Source organism: Ursus maritimus, unplaced genomic scaffold (genome assembly GCF_017311325.1).
Source record: "Ursus maritimus isolate PB19 unplaced genomic scaffold, ASM1731132v1 scaffold_18, whole genome shotgun sequence".
Lineage (NCBI taxonomy): Eukaryota > Metazoa > Chordata > Mammalia > Carnivora > Ursidae > Ursus > Ursus maritimus.
Genome location: NW_024424230.1, coordinates 7,653,329 through 7,666,190, shown reverse-complemented (window position 1 = coordinate 7,666,190; position 12,862 = coordinate 7,653,329). Strand labels below are relative to the sequence as shown.

Sequence of the window (12,862 nt, the reverse complement as noted above, 5' to 3'; positions counted from 1 at the left end):
TCTAGGCTGGAGAGTAAGCACACGTTTACTGTCTAGTTCTTTGAATTTTCTGTACACCTGAACCACATTCAGATGGAAAGATGGGGATGGGGACATGCATTTATTGAACTCTCCGGAGCACCACTGTGAGGAAACATTAAAGCACTACAAGCCATGTGATTTAAATACCAGATGAACCTTCCTGAAACATTTTACCTTCAAAAAAAGTTAAAACAAAAATCATTTACCTTCTAAAAACTGAAACAGGCAAACTGAAGACCGATGGTGAAGAAGGCTTATTGGAAGGATTAACAGACCTATTTCATTAAAAACATACACACACAAAAGGAAAGAAATAAATGAGTAAACCATGGTTTTATCCAACAAATACAATTTGCTCCCTGACTGAATCTCCAAATAAGAGTTACAATTGGCTCTATCACTTGTGTAGTTAACAACACATTTCCTACTACCTAGATTTGTTTCTAAAGAGTAAATTAGTGCTTAGGAAGTCCATACAATAAATGATTCCTATAATGTGGACACTGTACTGGCAGGTGAATCTATGTCCCCCTCCCACTGCATTCTGCTCAAGGTCAGTGTTAATCAGATATTACCATCCTAAACATCTTCTCAAAGGTTTTTAAATAAAATATTAAAGAAAAAACACATGACATCGAGAGTATATACTAAAAAATGTATTAATGACAAAAATTACTGCAGTAATTTTTTAAATTTATGCTTAGTAATGTTCAAATTAAAAGTTCATGAGAACTTTCCGAGCCAATAGGCTTTTTGATACTGCTTATTCAAGTCAAAATAAAAAGCGTAAGCTTCATAATTCAGAAATTTCCATGCATTGCCATATGATTGCATCAGAAACCTTAAATAATTAAGAGTAAAAAAGTTCTACAATTCTTATAGCTTACCACATATCCATTCTTGATACTTCATCAAATAACAGAAGACAAAATAAGGCTCCGACTTCAGTCACAACAGCACAATTTTCATGAAATATCAATGAAACTAAGAAATAAAAAGCATAACTTCATGAAATATTTTTACCTCTAGAAAAATGAACTTCACATCTAAAATATCTTAACTCCAAGGGAAGAGATGTCATTCTCAGAGAACTGCAACATGAACCCAGACACACTGACATATGTGGATCACCAGGAGGGCTTGTTAAAACAGAACTTCTGCTTCAGCAGGTTTGGGCTGGAGCCTGTGAATCCCACATGCTGCTGGTCCAGGAGATGCACCTGCAGATCCACTCACTAGATACTCTGTACTTTCAGTTTCTCGAAGAAGCAAAGTGATGTAGCTTCTAGGGAGATCTGCCAAGTCCTTTACCTCCAGCTAAAGTCTGCTCATTCCAAGATCTCCAATTTGATCATTTCTGCCCATTCCTACAAACATATAGTCATAGAACTTGATTTGCCTTCAAAACACCGTGTTTGTGTTGGTCTCGTTTTTAATTCATGTGTCTTGTTTATTATAAGATAATGGAAAAGTAAACTGCTCTGAACTAGTAAGACCTAAAGCTAGCACCACCACGTACTACTAGTAAAGTGGCCTGGTCAAATACTGGAGCATTAATAAGCCTCAGTTTCTACCTCTGTACCAGTCTCAATGCTACGACTTCTCAGTGCTTGACAACTATGAAATTCTAATCAAATAGGTACGGTGGTGGTACCAATCACACGGGAATAACAACATAATACAGAGTTAGCAAATCCAGGAAAGTAGCAATAAGAAATTAATTTCAAAAGAAGATACTTTTTCTAACCTTAAGAAAAGGAAAATATCAACATGTAATTGACATGATTAAAAACAGCAATGAGCTAAAAAGAAACAGAAATACATGTAAGAATTTAATTTATGATAAAGTAGACACTTCATATCAGTGGGAATAGGATGAGCTATCATATTTCCAAATACCTAAGAATTACTGCAATGTAACTGCCTAAAATATTTTAAAAAAATAGATTTAGATCCCTACCTTACACTATTTATCAAAATCAGTTCTATATAAAGATCTAAATTTTTTAAACAACACTATAAACATGTTAAGAGAAAGAACAGAAGCCTATTTAGAATCCTGAATTCAGAATTGGAGAAGGCCCTCCTTTTAGAACAGGATGAAAAGCTCAGTTACTATAATAGAAAAGTTTTATATGCTTCCATAAAATAGTTAAAGCTAAAGAAAAAATAACAAATACACTAAAAAGGATACAAAGGTTTGAAGAAAATCTTAACAAAAAAATCAGGCATAAGGTTTATATTTATGTTATATAAAGAAACTCTACAAGTCACTAAAAAGAAATTAAATGCAACAGAAAAATAGGCAAGTCATAGAATAAGAAATTAGAATATAATAAATACATGAAAAGACAATCACCTACACTAAAAGTGTTTTTTAAAAAAATAAACAATAATGAGATATTATTTTCGCTAATAATATTAAAGAACTTTTTTAAAAGAGACATATTCAGTGTTAGCAAGGTTATGAGGAAAATAAGCACTTTTAAATACCACTGGCGGGAATGATGTGGCAAACCATATCCAGTAAAATCTCTTTGACCCAGCAATTCCAAGTACAGAGTAAGCACAAGATGATCATAAAACATGATTACTATTATAGTTAAAAATTTGAGAGAAATATTAATATGGCAAACTGAAACTCTGAAACACTATGCAGTAGTTTTTTTTGATTTTGTGTTTTTTAAGAAGGCAGACTCACATGTAATAACATGGAAAGATATTCAAAATACATTTTCAGTTGAAAGAAAGCAACACAATACTTAAGTTTATAGCATAAAAAATACAACATGGGTGTAAAGAAAAGATCATTTCAAATGATACATGCCAAACACCACCTAGCACATTCTTCTTTGGGGAAACTGAGAAAGGAAAGAAAACTTTAAAAACTTCTTGCATTTTACTTTGTATTGTTCCATACTGTTCAAATTTTAACAATAAGGATGCAGAAGTTCTGCAATTATTTAAAACAAAAACAAATCGACAAAAGACGTTTGGGTTCTTCTCTTGCCTCCATCATTATCTGGTTATGACCTTGGCCAAGTCGATAAATCTCTCTAGATCTCAATTTCCTCACTGTAAGATGGTGTAATAAATGAGTTCTAAGTTAAGTTTTCACCATACATTTCTGACAGGGGTAGGATTCTGTCATGACATAAAACTTATAATTAAAAGCACTGTGTCTGATAAATTATTTGTTATTCCCCTTCAATCTATTCTCCATGCTGTGGATAGAATAATCTTTCTAAAACATATACCCCTCAGTTTAATAATCTTAAAAGGCTTCTCAGTGCTGTTTCCTGTGACCTACCAGGCCCTGCATGAACTGCTCTCTATGCCTCATCTCATCATCTTCCCCTCATCCCAGAAGCCCCCAAAATCTAGTCATTCCTGACCAACCACCATTTCAAACACACGTTCTCTCTCATACATAACTGTGGCTCCCTCTATCTGGAAAGGAACCGTCTCTAATTGAACTATCCATTTCTGAAATTCCAGCATGGATCCACATTTCCTGGAAGCATTCTCTGATGTTTTCCCACCACCCAATCTGCTCAGAACACTTCCCTCTGGCACCAGGAAGTCCACTACTACAGATATTTTTATGTCCTACTGTGTATTTGTCAAAGTCTCCAACTCTACTGTAAGCTTCAAGAGGGTCATTTACCAAGCTCATCAATATATCCCAAGGGCCTAGTGTTGTACCTAGCACATAGCACGTACTCAATAAATATTTGCTGAGGAATGAATTTCCTGGTAGAGTACTTGGTTAAAAAACTAATTTTGCCTCAACGCTTGGGTGGCTCAGTCAGTTAAACATCCAACTCTTGATTTCAGCTCAGGTTATAATCTCAGGGTTGTGGGATGGAGCCCTGAGTGGGACTCTGTGCTCAGCAGGGAACCTGCTTGAGATTCTCTCTCTCCCCCTCTTCCTCTGCCCCTCCCCCACCCTGCTCACACACATGTACTCTCTAAAATAAATAAATCTTTATAAAAAAAACAGAACTAATTTCACCCTGAAACTAAATCCACTAATAAGAGATGCTGTAATTCATTTTCAGACTCACTGAAATAGTTCTCACAAACATCAATGAGATAGAAAAATTGTTAATACTAAAAAGGGTACAGATAATGCTGACTTAGAAAGTGCCTTTGAATCTAGTAAGTGCTCATGAATGCTTGAATAATTAAATCAAGATTATAAATAATTAAAATCAAAATTATAAAAATAAGAATTTTAAAAATTTAAAAAGAAAAAAAAGAAAAGGTAAACTAGGGACTAAATTCTACTGAGTGAAGTTATTAAGAAGATAACTGACAGGATTAAAGAAAACTCAAGATCCACAACTGCTACTCTTCCAGATCAATCTATTAAAAATTGAAAAATTTTATACACTACTGAAGATTGCATAAGCCTGGACACACTGAGTCTGTCTAGAACTTCACCTGGTTTGGACCTTTACCAAGGCTTATGTTCGATGCTTATATTAAATAAACTGTGTCTCTTCACTTGGCAAGCAGAAGGCATCAGAAGAAACGAAAATGCTAAAATAAAATGACTGTATTCTAAACTATATTCTAATAATATTTTGAACATAAATATCACTTATAATAATTAACAAGGTTAAGAATATTGAGACATTTGATCGAGATGCATCTTGTAGAATTATTTTAAAGCAGTGGCCTAAACTTTTAAGAAAGAAAATAGCACAAAATGTTACCAAGCTCTCTACTAAGAACAGTCAGAAGGAAGAAAAAGAGAACGAAACCACATGGAATTTTTCTAAACACATTAGTAAATTACAACCAAATTGAAATGGGTTTAAAAAAAAAATCACTCTTTCTAATAAACTAATGCTCAGAGTCATTCAGGATGGTCTAGCTCCCAGTCCACACAGACAGGGTGCACATTCTTACTGTCAGTGTAATGGCGTAAGCAGATACCTCGCCACAGGTGAGGATGCAAAGGCACAAGCAAACGAAGACTGTGGAAACAGACATGGGAGAGAAGGCAGTAATGACAGCAGCTGTAGCCTGCTCTCTTTACAGATAATAGGTAATTGAGCACCAAATGAAAGCCACATCAATGTGCAAAGAACAATCTGAGGCTTCAGCCTTTCACAGCTCTGAGGTCTCCTCAGTAACGGGATTATGAGGAAATTTCCACAAAAGAAACATTTTCCATTGCAATGGATATTCTTAGCAGCATATTCACTAAAAAACTTTGTTATTCTGTTAGTAAAAGAGAAAGTAAATGTGACCTAGAGTTAAAGCATAACTCTTAAAGCTTAAGACTGATCTCATTATTAGCAGAATTTATTTTATTCACCTCTGAATAACAGGGTCAAAAGAGAAGACTGCTGTGAGAGGGCCACGCGCATGACCGGGTCGGCACAAAGAACTTTCCTCAAGAGCGTGAGGCATGGCTGAATCAAACATTCTATGACCTGGCCAGGAGGGAAAACACAGTTATTTTACCACCAACAATTCTAAGGCAAGATAAAATATACTATAATATTAATTTATTCTAAATTTTATGCTTTTTCATCAAAAATGTGTAAAACAAAAAAGAATTATTTTCCACTGAAAATAAGCTTCGCATATACTTCTGCTTACACATCCGAAAAAATTAAACATCAGCTTTCCTTTAGAGAGACCCCACTCTTAGAAATAAAAAAAATAAACAAGGTACTTGGTGTTAATCAGGATTTAATCTCTAAGTACTTACCCAAATTCAGCTGAATTTAGTTTCAGATCTGATTAATAAAAATACCAATTTGTAAAAAGATGTCTAGATACACTCTTAGTCTTACCTCACCATCCTGACCTACACATTCATTTAAATACTCAATTATCTTGTCAATTAAGTGTAACTTTTTCACCACAGCATGCATTTTAATATCTGTAGACAAAAAAAAAGAAGTTACTATGAGTTAAAGAATATTTTTGTAGTTTTAAAAATACAGAGCAGGTATCCACAACTCAAACTGTTAAAAATAGTTACATCTGGTGTTGAAATTAGACGAGGAAACTTTAAACTTTTATTCTATACACATCTGAACTATTTGAAACTTTAAGTAACAAGCACATCTTACTTATTTTTGCAATGTAAAATTCAAAATCTATTAATAAAGAATTAAATCAAATAGGTCAGAGCCTAAAAACTACTAGAATTTTAAGTATACAAATGAATTTTTATTTTTACATGACAAGTTAATTTCTTTATATTGTTTCATTGACAATTCTTCTCTTTTCCAAATCCATCACCTCAAATGTTTAGAATTATCTATAAATAATGTTAATAGCTTGCAACATGGTCATTTTTATAAAATGACCTTGGTCATTTAATAAAAACTCAGACTTCAGGGTTGCCTGGCTGGCTCAGACAGTAGAGCATGTGACTCTTGATCTCAGGGTCATGAGTTCAAGCCCCACACTGGGCGCTGAGCTTACTTAAAAAACAAACAAACAAACAAAACTTAGATTTCTAACCTCAAAACTGTTAATAGCAAATATAAAGGGTAAAGGATTATAACACACTCTATATATTTCTGAAAAACATTTCTGAAAAACATATACGTGACTGTGTGTGTGTGTGTGTGTATGTGTGTGTATTCACTACTATGGACAGTTTATGTTTCCCCAAAATTCATTTGCTGAAACCTAATCTCCAGTGAGATGATATGAGGAGATAGGGCCTTTGGGAGGCAATTAGGTCATGACAGTGGAGCCCTGAGGAATGGGATCAGTGCCCTTGTAAAAGAGGCCTTTTCTCCCTATGAGGACACGGGAAAGATGGCTGCCTAGGAACAAAGAAGCCGGCTCTCACCAGACACTGAATCTGCAGGCACCTTGATCTCGGACTTCCAACCTCCAAAACCGTGAGAAATAAATTTCCATTGTTCATAAGCTACCCAGTCTGTGGTATTCTATTAGTGCAGCCTGAATATAGTAAGACATACGTACAAACACACACACACACACACACACACACACACACGTACTAGAGATGTTACTAGCAACAAAATCTCTAGTTGCTTATAGATTAGTTATAAGTATTTAACATCTCGCAGACAAATTTTCTGAACTTGTTCTCCTATAACTCTCATTGAGAAATACATATCAATGAGAAAAACATACAAATACACATACTGATATTGAATTAGTAGCTATGATTAGAACTACCTTTGGCTGCCACTTAAAAAAAAAAAAAAAGTTTCCACAACCTGCCAATGCAGTGTATACCAAAATAATAAGCTTTATTTTTGTAATTAACAATACTGGAAGAATATTCTCTAAAAGAGTTTTATGATTTTCTTAGCCAACACTGTCCACATTTTCTAGAGCCTTATTTTCTGTAATCTGTACCATTACTAAAGCTACAAATATGTTGGATATGCTTTTTCAAATTACTCTTCTTATCCCAGTTTCCACTAATGTCAGGGCAGGAACATTAAGTACATTCCATGTTCCAGGTTAGAATCTTTTTATGTAAGTGCAAAATTATCATTTCTCTCAAATATTAAAGTATATACAACACATATAGGGAAAAATATAAAACTAACCCAAAGAATGGAAGCCTGTGGAATAACGACACTGCAAATAAAGTTAACAATATATTTTACTAGTTGTTTTTTTAAAATAAACCTTTAAAGAAAATTCAAAGTTAAAATGCACTATTCTTATTTTATCTACCCACAAAGTACTTTGATTGATTTCTTACCCAAGATGGAACAAACTGAAAATATCATGTACTACGTAAATTGAGAAAGGAACATCCAGTTCACTATTAGAATTACATCGATATTTTAGAAGGAAGTAATTCTATCAAATGACATTCTACAGGTTAAATAATGGTAATCCTGACTAAGGGTCAGCATACTTTTTCTGAAAAGAACTAGATAGAAAATATGATAGATTTTGCTGGTCACAAATCGTCTTTGTCACATATTCTTTATGCTTCTTTTTTTTAATAACTCTTTTAAAATGTGAAAATCCGGGTGTCTCAGTGGCTCAGTCAATTAAGCATCTGCCTTTGGCTCAGGTTATGATCCAGGGGTCCTGAGATCCAGCCCCATGTCAGACTCCCTGCTCAGCGGAGAGCCTACTTCTCCCTCTCCCTCTGCCCCTCCCCCTGCTTGTGCTCTTTCTGTCTGTCTCTCTCAAATAAATAAAATCTTTCTAAAAAATTTTGAAAAATAAAAATGTTAAAACCATTCTTAAGGGCTATAAAAAAAACAAAAACAAAAAAAAACAAACAGGCCATAGCCTGTACCTGGCCCCCAAAACTGCACTTTGCAACCCCTGATACCACTGCCCACAGCTATTTAAAATTCAATTACCAGCAGTACCATAATCATGTTCCTTAAAAGACATTACCTTGCATAATCACAGCTAACTGTTCTGCGGCTGACTTTCTCAAAACAAGATCGATATCATCTGAGGTAAAGATTTCATATACTTTTTCAACAGTCTCCAACTGAAAACCAGAGGGGGGAAAAATTGTTTTCATCTACTTCCAATTGTCCAATAAAATTTTATAATTCATACCATAAGAACAAAAGCTCCAAAGTCCACTTACTTAAGTGATATATTTACATGTAAATTTCCAGCAATGATGTGCTATGTCAGGGAAAACTTAGGATCTAAAACAAAGAGCCATCATGTCAAATAAACCTTTCTTTTTAAGGTATATTTTCACTAGAAAGTCATTCATAACCCAATAGCACCTTAAGAACTTCACAGAAAACATTCAAGCTACATAACATCTCTGCAGGTAGTAACCTGAGAATAGCAACCCCAGACATGTGACTCCAGAATTCTCTATGGCTCCCAGAAGCCACCAGCTAGAATTCCCTGGCCCTCTACCCTTCTCCCCTCTTAGAGGCCAGGAAGACATGGCTCTCTAAGACTTGCTGCACAGCACTCCAACATAGGCACTCCCAATACCAGTCCCTAACCGTCACATCATGCCAGGCAGGACAGGGTCTGAGGTGGCAAACCCAACAATGAAGGGGGAGAGGAAAAGGACAAAGACAACACTCCTTTCCCCCACCTATCTTCTGGCCCTAACATGGACTCACAAAGACAGTGCTAGAACCCCTAATCTCCACCTTCCTCCACATCCCACAGAGGGCACAGGAGCAACTACCAGTGGTCAGTACTCAGGGGGTCTCCAGCAGGACCCGACATGTAGTCAGGGGAAAGTTCTCCAATCCTCCTGCTGGGGCTGTCACATGGCCCTGAACACTTAGGTTAGAAGAACATTTAAAAAATCCATTGTATTATCTGGGGCTGTACAATACCACCACAGGCTTTGGGGGGTTGGTCTAAACTTCAATAAAAACTGATGGACTATATTCTTGAAGTCACAAGAGAAGCTATAAAGCATAGGAATGAATCAATGAAGATAATGAATAGCTTTCTTTATCTAATCCTGCATCGGTCCAGGATGATTTGGGTACAGTCCTGGCTAAGATAGGGAAATGGATGATATGCCTCTGGAGGTATATAAGGAGCCAGAGATTTAGAAGAGAGATTAACAACAAAATCCCAAAAACCACTGTAACATTTAAGAGAAACTGCCTTTGCCACCTATATTATTTTTTGCCTCTCATAATGAAGAGGCTGATAACTTTTGTCACAGGAACTTTCTCCTTTTTCCTTATAGGCTATTTCCAATGTAAGAACAAGAAGAATTTCCAATAGATTTTATAACAGTAATATTTGTTTTTAAGAGTCACCATAGAATTTCTTTCTACTACATTAACCTTATATTGTATTTAAGATGCTATTCAAATTAATTTGCATTTCCAATGTATATATTAAATGAAAGGGATATAATGCCTGGCATACAGTAGGCACCCAAGAAATATTTATTCAATAAATAAATGTATCCAGAAGCCAGACAAAGCCAGACCACAATTTCAAACTAGCCATGAATAACTGCACTTGAAGCTAGCACTTCTCTTCCTCTCAGACAAGAATGTAACATAAAGTATGTGATATACAAATGTATCAAGTAACCACAAATTAATAAACCCAACAGTTATAGTCACCTTAATAATCAGTTCTCTTCTGTCATCCAATTTGAGTTCAATAGGTTTTTTCACGATAAATAAATTAGTAACTCTGGAGAGAACTCTGGCATCTATTGAAGGGCGCTTTGTGTCAGCCCCATCTTCCCTTGTGAGATGGCACGCTAAAAGCTTTAATGCTAGCGCACGGACCCTAAAGAAACAAAGTGTTTCAGTCAACATTTTGTAATACACAATGTCTATATTTTAAAAGCCTATAATCACAAACCACTATTGCATATCAACACAATAATTTGCCATGTTTATACTGATATTACTAACAAAGGTACTTTATTTTTCTATTAAAATAGTGTATAACTACAATTATTTTTTCAATTTTATATTTATAAATAAATATCAGAAATAAAATATAATCAAGTTACAAACGAAGAGACAGACTTAGTGAGACTGTCAACTTCACAGTCCATGGTCATTATCACAGTCAATGGCAATAAATTAATAAAATCTGCAAATTACATCCGTAACTCCTGACTCGAAGTCTAGTGATCTAGCTCAAAATCAAAAATTATCACAGACTCATGAACAGAGTACAAACATTAGGTCAAACCTCCAGGAGAGTAATCACATTAATAACTAAAATGTGATGTCACAACAATGTACGAAAATGTTCTTGTCACACAGATTCTTTCCAAATAAGAAAATGCAAATACTTGTGATTCCCATCAAAATTCTATTTTATCTGGAATGGATTAGGATTAAGGTCAATTGAGTAGGAGGTGGCAGATTTCAAGGAAAGATTAAACATTGCATGCCATTAGACAATGAAATGGAAACATGAGAAACCATCAGGTGGACAAAGGGCATTGGAGAGACAGTGAGACAACTAGATATTTATCACAACTTTGAAAAGTTCTTAAACTACATAAAAACTGAGAAAATCTGAAGTGATAATCCAAGCTCCAGGTTTCAAATATCACTTACAAGACAACAGTTAAAACCTGTGTACTCAGGGAGCCCTCCCCACTGCCGCCAAGGCTAGGTCACCCTGCTGTGTGTAGTCCTGTCACCCTGAAGTCCCTGTGGCATAACACTGATCTTGCTTTATTACAATTAATAATAAAATATAACTGGTAAAATTTCTCCTCCCAATTACATGCCCAATTCCATAGGGGCGGTGCTGTGACCACACTGAGTGCTGTTAATTTCCCACAGCCTACCACAGCTCTCAGGCACACAGTTAACAACCAATAAGTGCCTCCCGAATCTAACAGAAATTTACAGTGATTTTATTAATAGATATCACTTCAGAGTACTGATATTCACTCCAAGATAGTGTGAGAAGTCAGACAAACTTTCTCCCTCTACCATTTGCTGTTAGAATAGCTGGACACCCACAGAAAGCTTTTCCTTTGCTCCTTTCATTCCAAGCCAAGGCCATCTGTATTAAACTTTGGGGCTGTCACCCCCCAGCAAGAAGGCCAGAGTGGAATACGTAAAGCATATACTTATGCATCTCCTCTAGTATATAAATTCAGCATTTTTTTAGGTTTAGCGTGGGGCAACAGAATCCAGTTATTCTCACCACTTATTTCCTTCAACAAGTATGTTTTGAGCATATTTATGTCCAAGGTACTCTATGAAGTTCCAAGGACATTAAGATCAGCCAGTGGACAGCGCTCTTGTCTACACAAAGTTTAAGGTCTGGTGGGGATAGGGTAGAATGACTTAGATGAGAACAAATATGTAATTCAAACTGTTGTTAAGTTCTGTGTGATAGAAAATTACCTTACTGAAGAGTGCTCTGGCCTTGCCCTGGGCTACTGGGAGGGGATCTCTAAGCCCTTGGAATGTCCCACCTGATGAGTATGTCTTTGTTTTCCTGGAGACTGTGGGCCCCCAAAGGTGAACAGGAAATAAACTTCTATTGTGCTACATCACCAAATCTGGGGGTGAAGATACTACCGTAGCACATTCATAAAGACGCTGCCCAGTCGTATGGAGGTCAACTCATAAGGAGCACAGACATTTTCACTCCCCCTGCTCCTGCTTCCTGCATCACTTTACTCTCTAGGTAACTTTACTCTCTACGCTATGGTTGTAGTCTCTTCTCTTGATCTTCCTCCCTCCATTCTCTTAATGTTTTAGATTATTTCCACCTACTTCCTTATTTTTCAGTGCGATCATGTGTTTATAAATAAGCCTCTTTATTATCCTGATGTAAGGTTTGAGTAAAGCAAAGTTATCCATTGTCAAAAGGACATCTGTTCCTCCTAGCCTTTGCAACCAACTCTTGCTCTTCATCTTGCTTATCCATCATGACTCTAAGCTTTTTTTTCTTCTCAGTGAGGGGAAATCTAACCACTGTTACCTAAAGAGAGCAACAGAGAAGATCCACGTCACGCTGACAAACAGGGAAAGAAGGCAATATATTTTTCTCCTTTTTTTTTAGTTTAAATGACACACTAGTGGTGGAGAACAAAACACTTTTCCAGTTTCCCAAATAAGAGGACAAACTAAGCAAGATTAAAATGCCTACTTACTCTGGTATAGGGTCAACTGGTCCACAACACTTTTATGAACACTTAGTTTTCAGAACAAATGTTCAGAAGAAGAGGCTAACGATTTCTAAAGAGAGAAGACACAATCTACTCATCCGCGTGGCTCTGTAACCTGCCCGCAGCACCGGCGAACAGCCCTCAGAGCAGCGGCGCCCGAGCGCATGCTGATCTGACAGTGAGGCTGGCCGCCAGTGAAGGCTTCAGGAGAGCACCCAAAGGTCCACCTTCATGTCTGTTCAGTTTCAC

At 36.1% G+C, this 12,862-nt stretch overlaps 1 protein-coding gene across 1 annotated transcript in view; it reads right to left on the bottom strand.

The window, feature by feature from the left end:
* The window catches only part of RTTN (rotatin), a 144,141-nt gene that overhangs the window by 89,932 nt on the left and 41,347 nt on the right, over positions 1 to 12,862 (bottom strand). Inside the window, exons 18-23 of the mRNA XM_040632443.1 lie at positions 10,080 to 10,251; positions 8,401 to 8,500; positions 5,835 to 5,923; positions 5,351 to 5,468; positions 909 to 1,005; positions 228 to 296 (exon numbers count right to left, since the gene is read on the bottom strand). Coding sequence (XP_040488377.1) covers positions 228 to 296; positions 909 to 1,005; positions 5,351 to 5,468; positions 5,835 to 5,923; positions 8,401 to 8,500; positions 10,080 to 10,251 — 645 coding nt within the window. The remainder of the gene's footprint in view (positions 1 to 227; positions 297 to 908; positions 1,006 to 5,350; positions 5,469 to 5,834; positions 5,924 to 8,400; positions 8,501 to 10,079; positions 10,252 to 12,862) is intronic.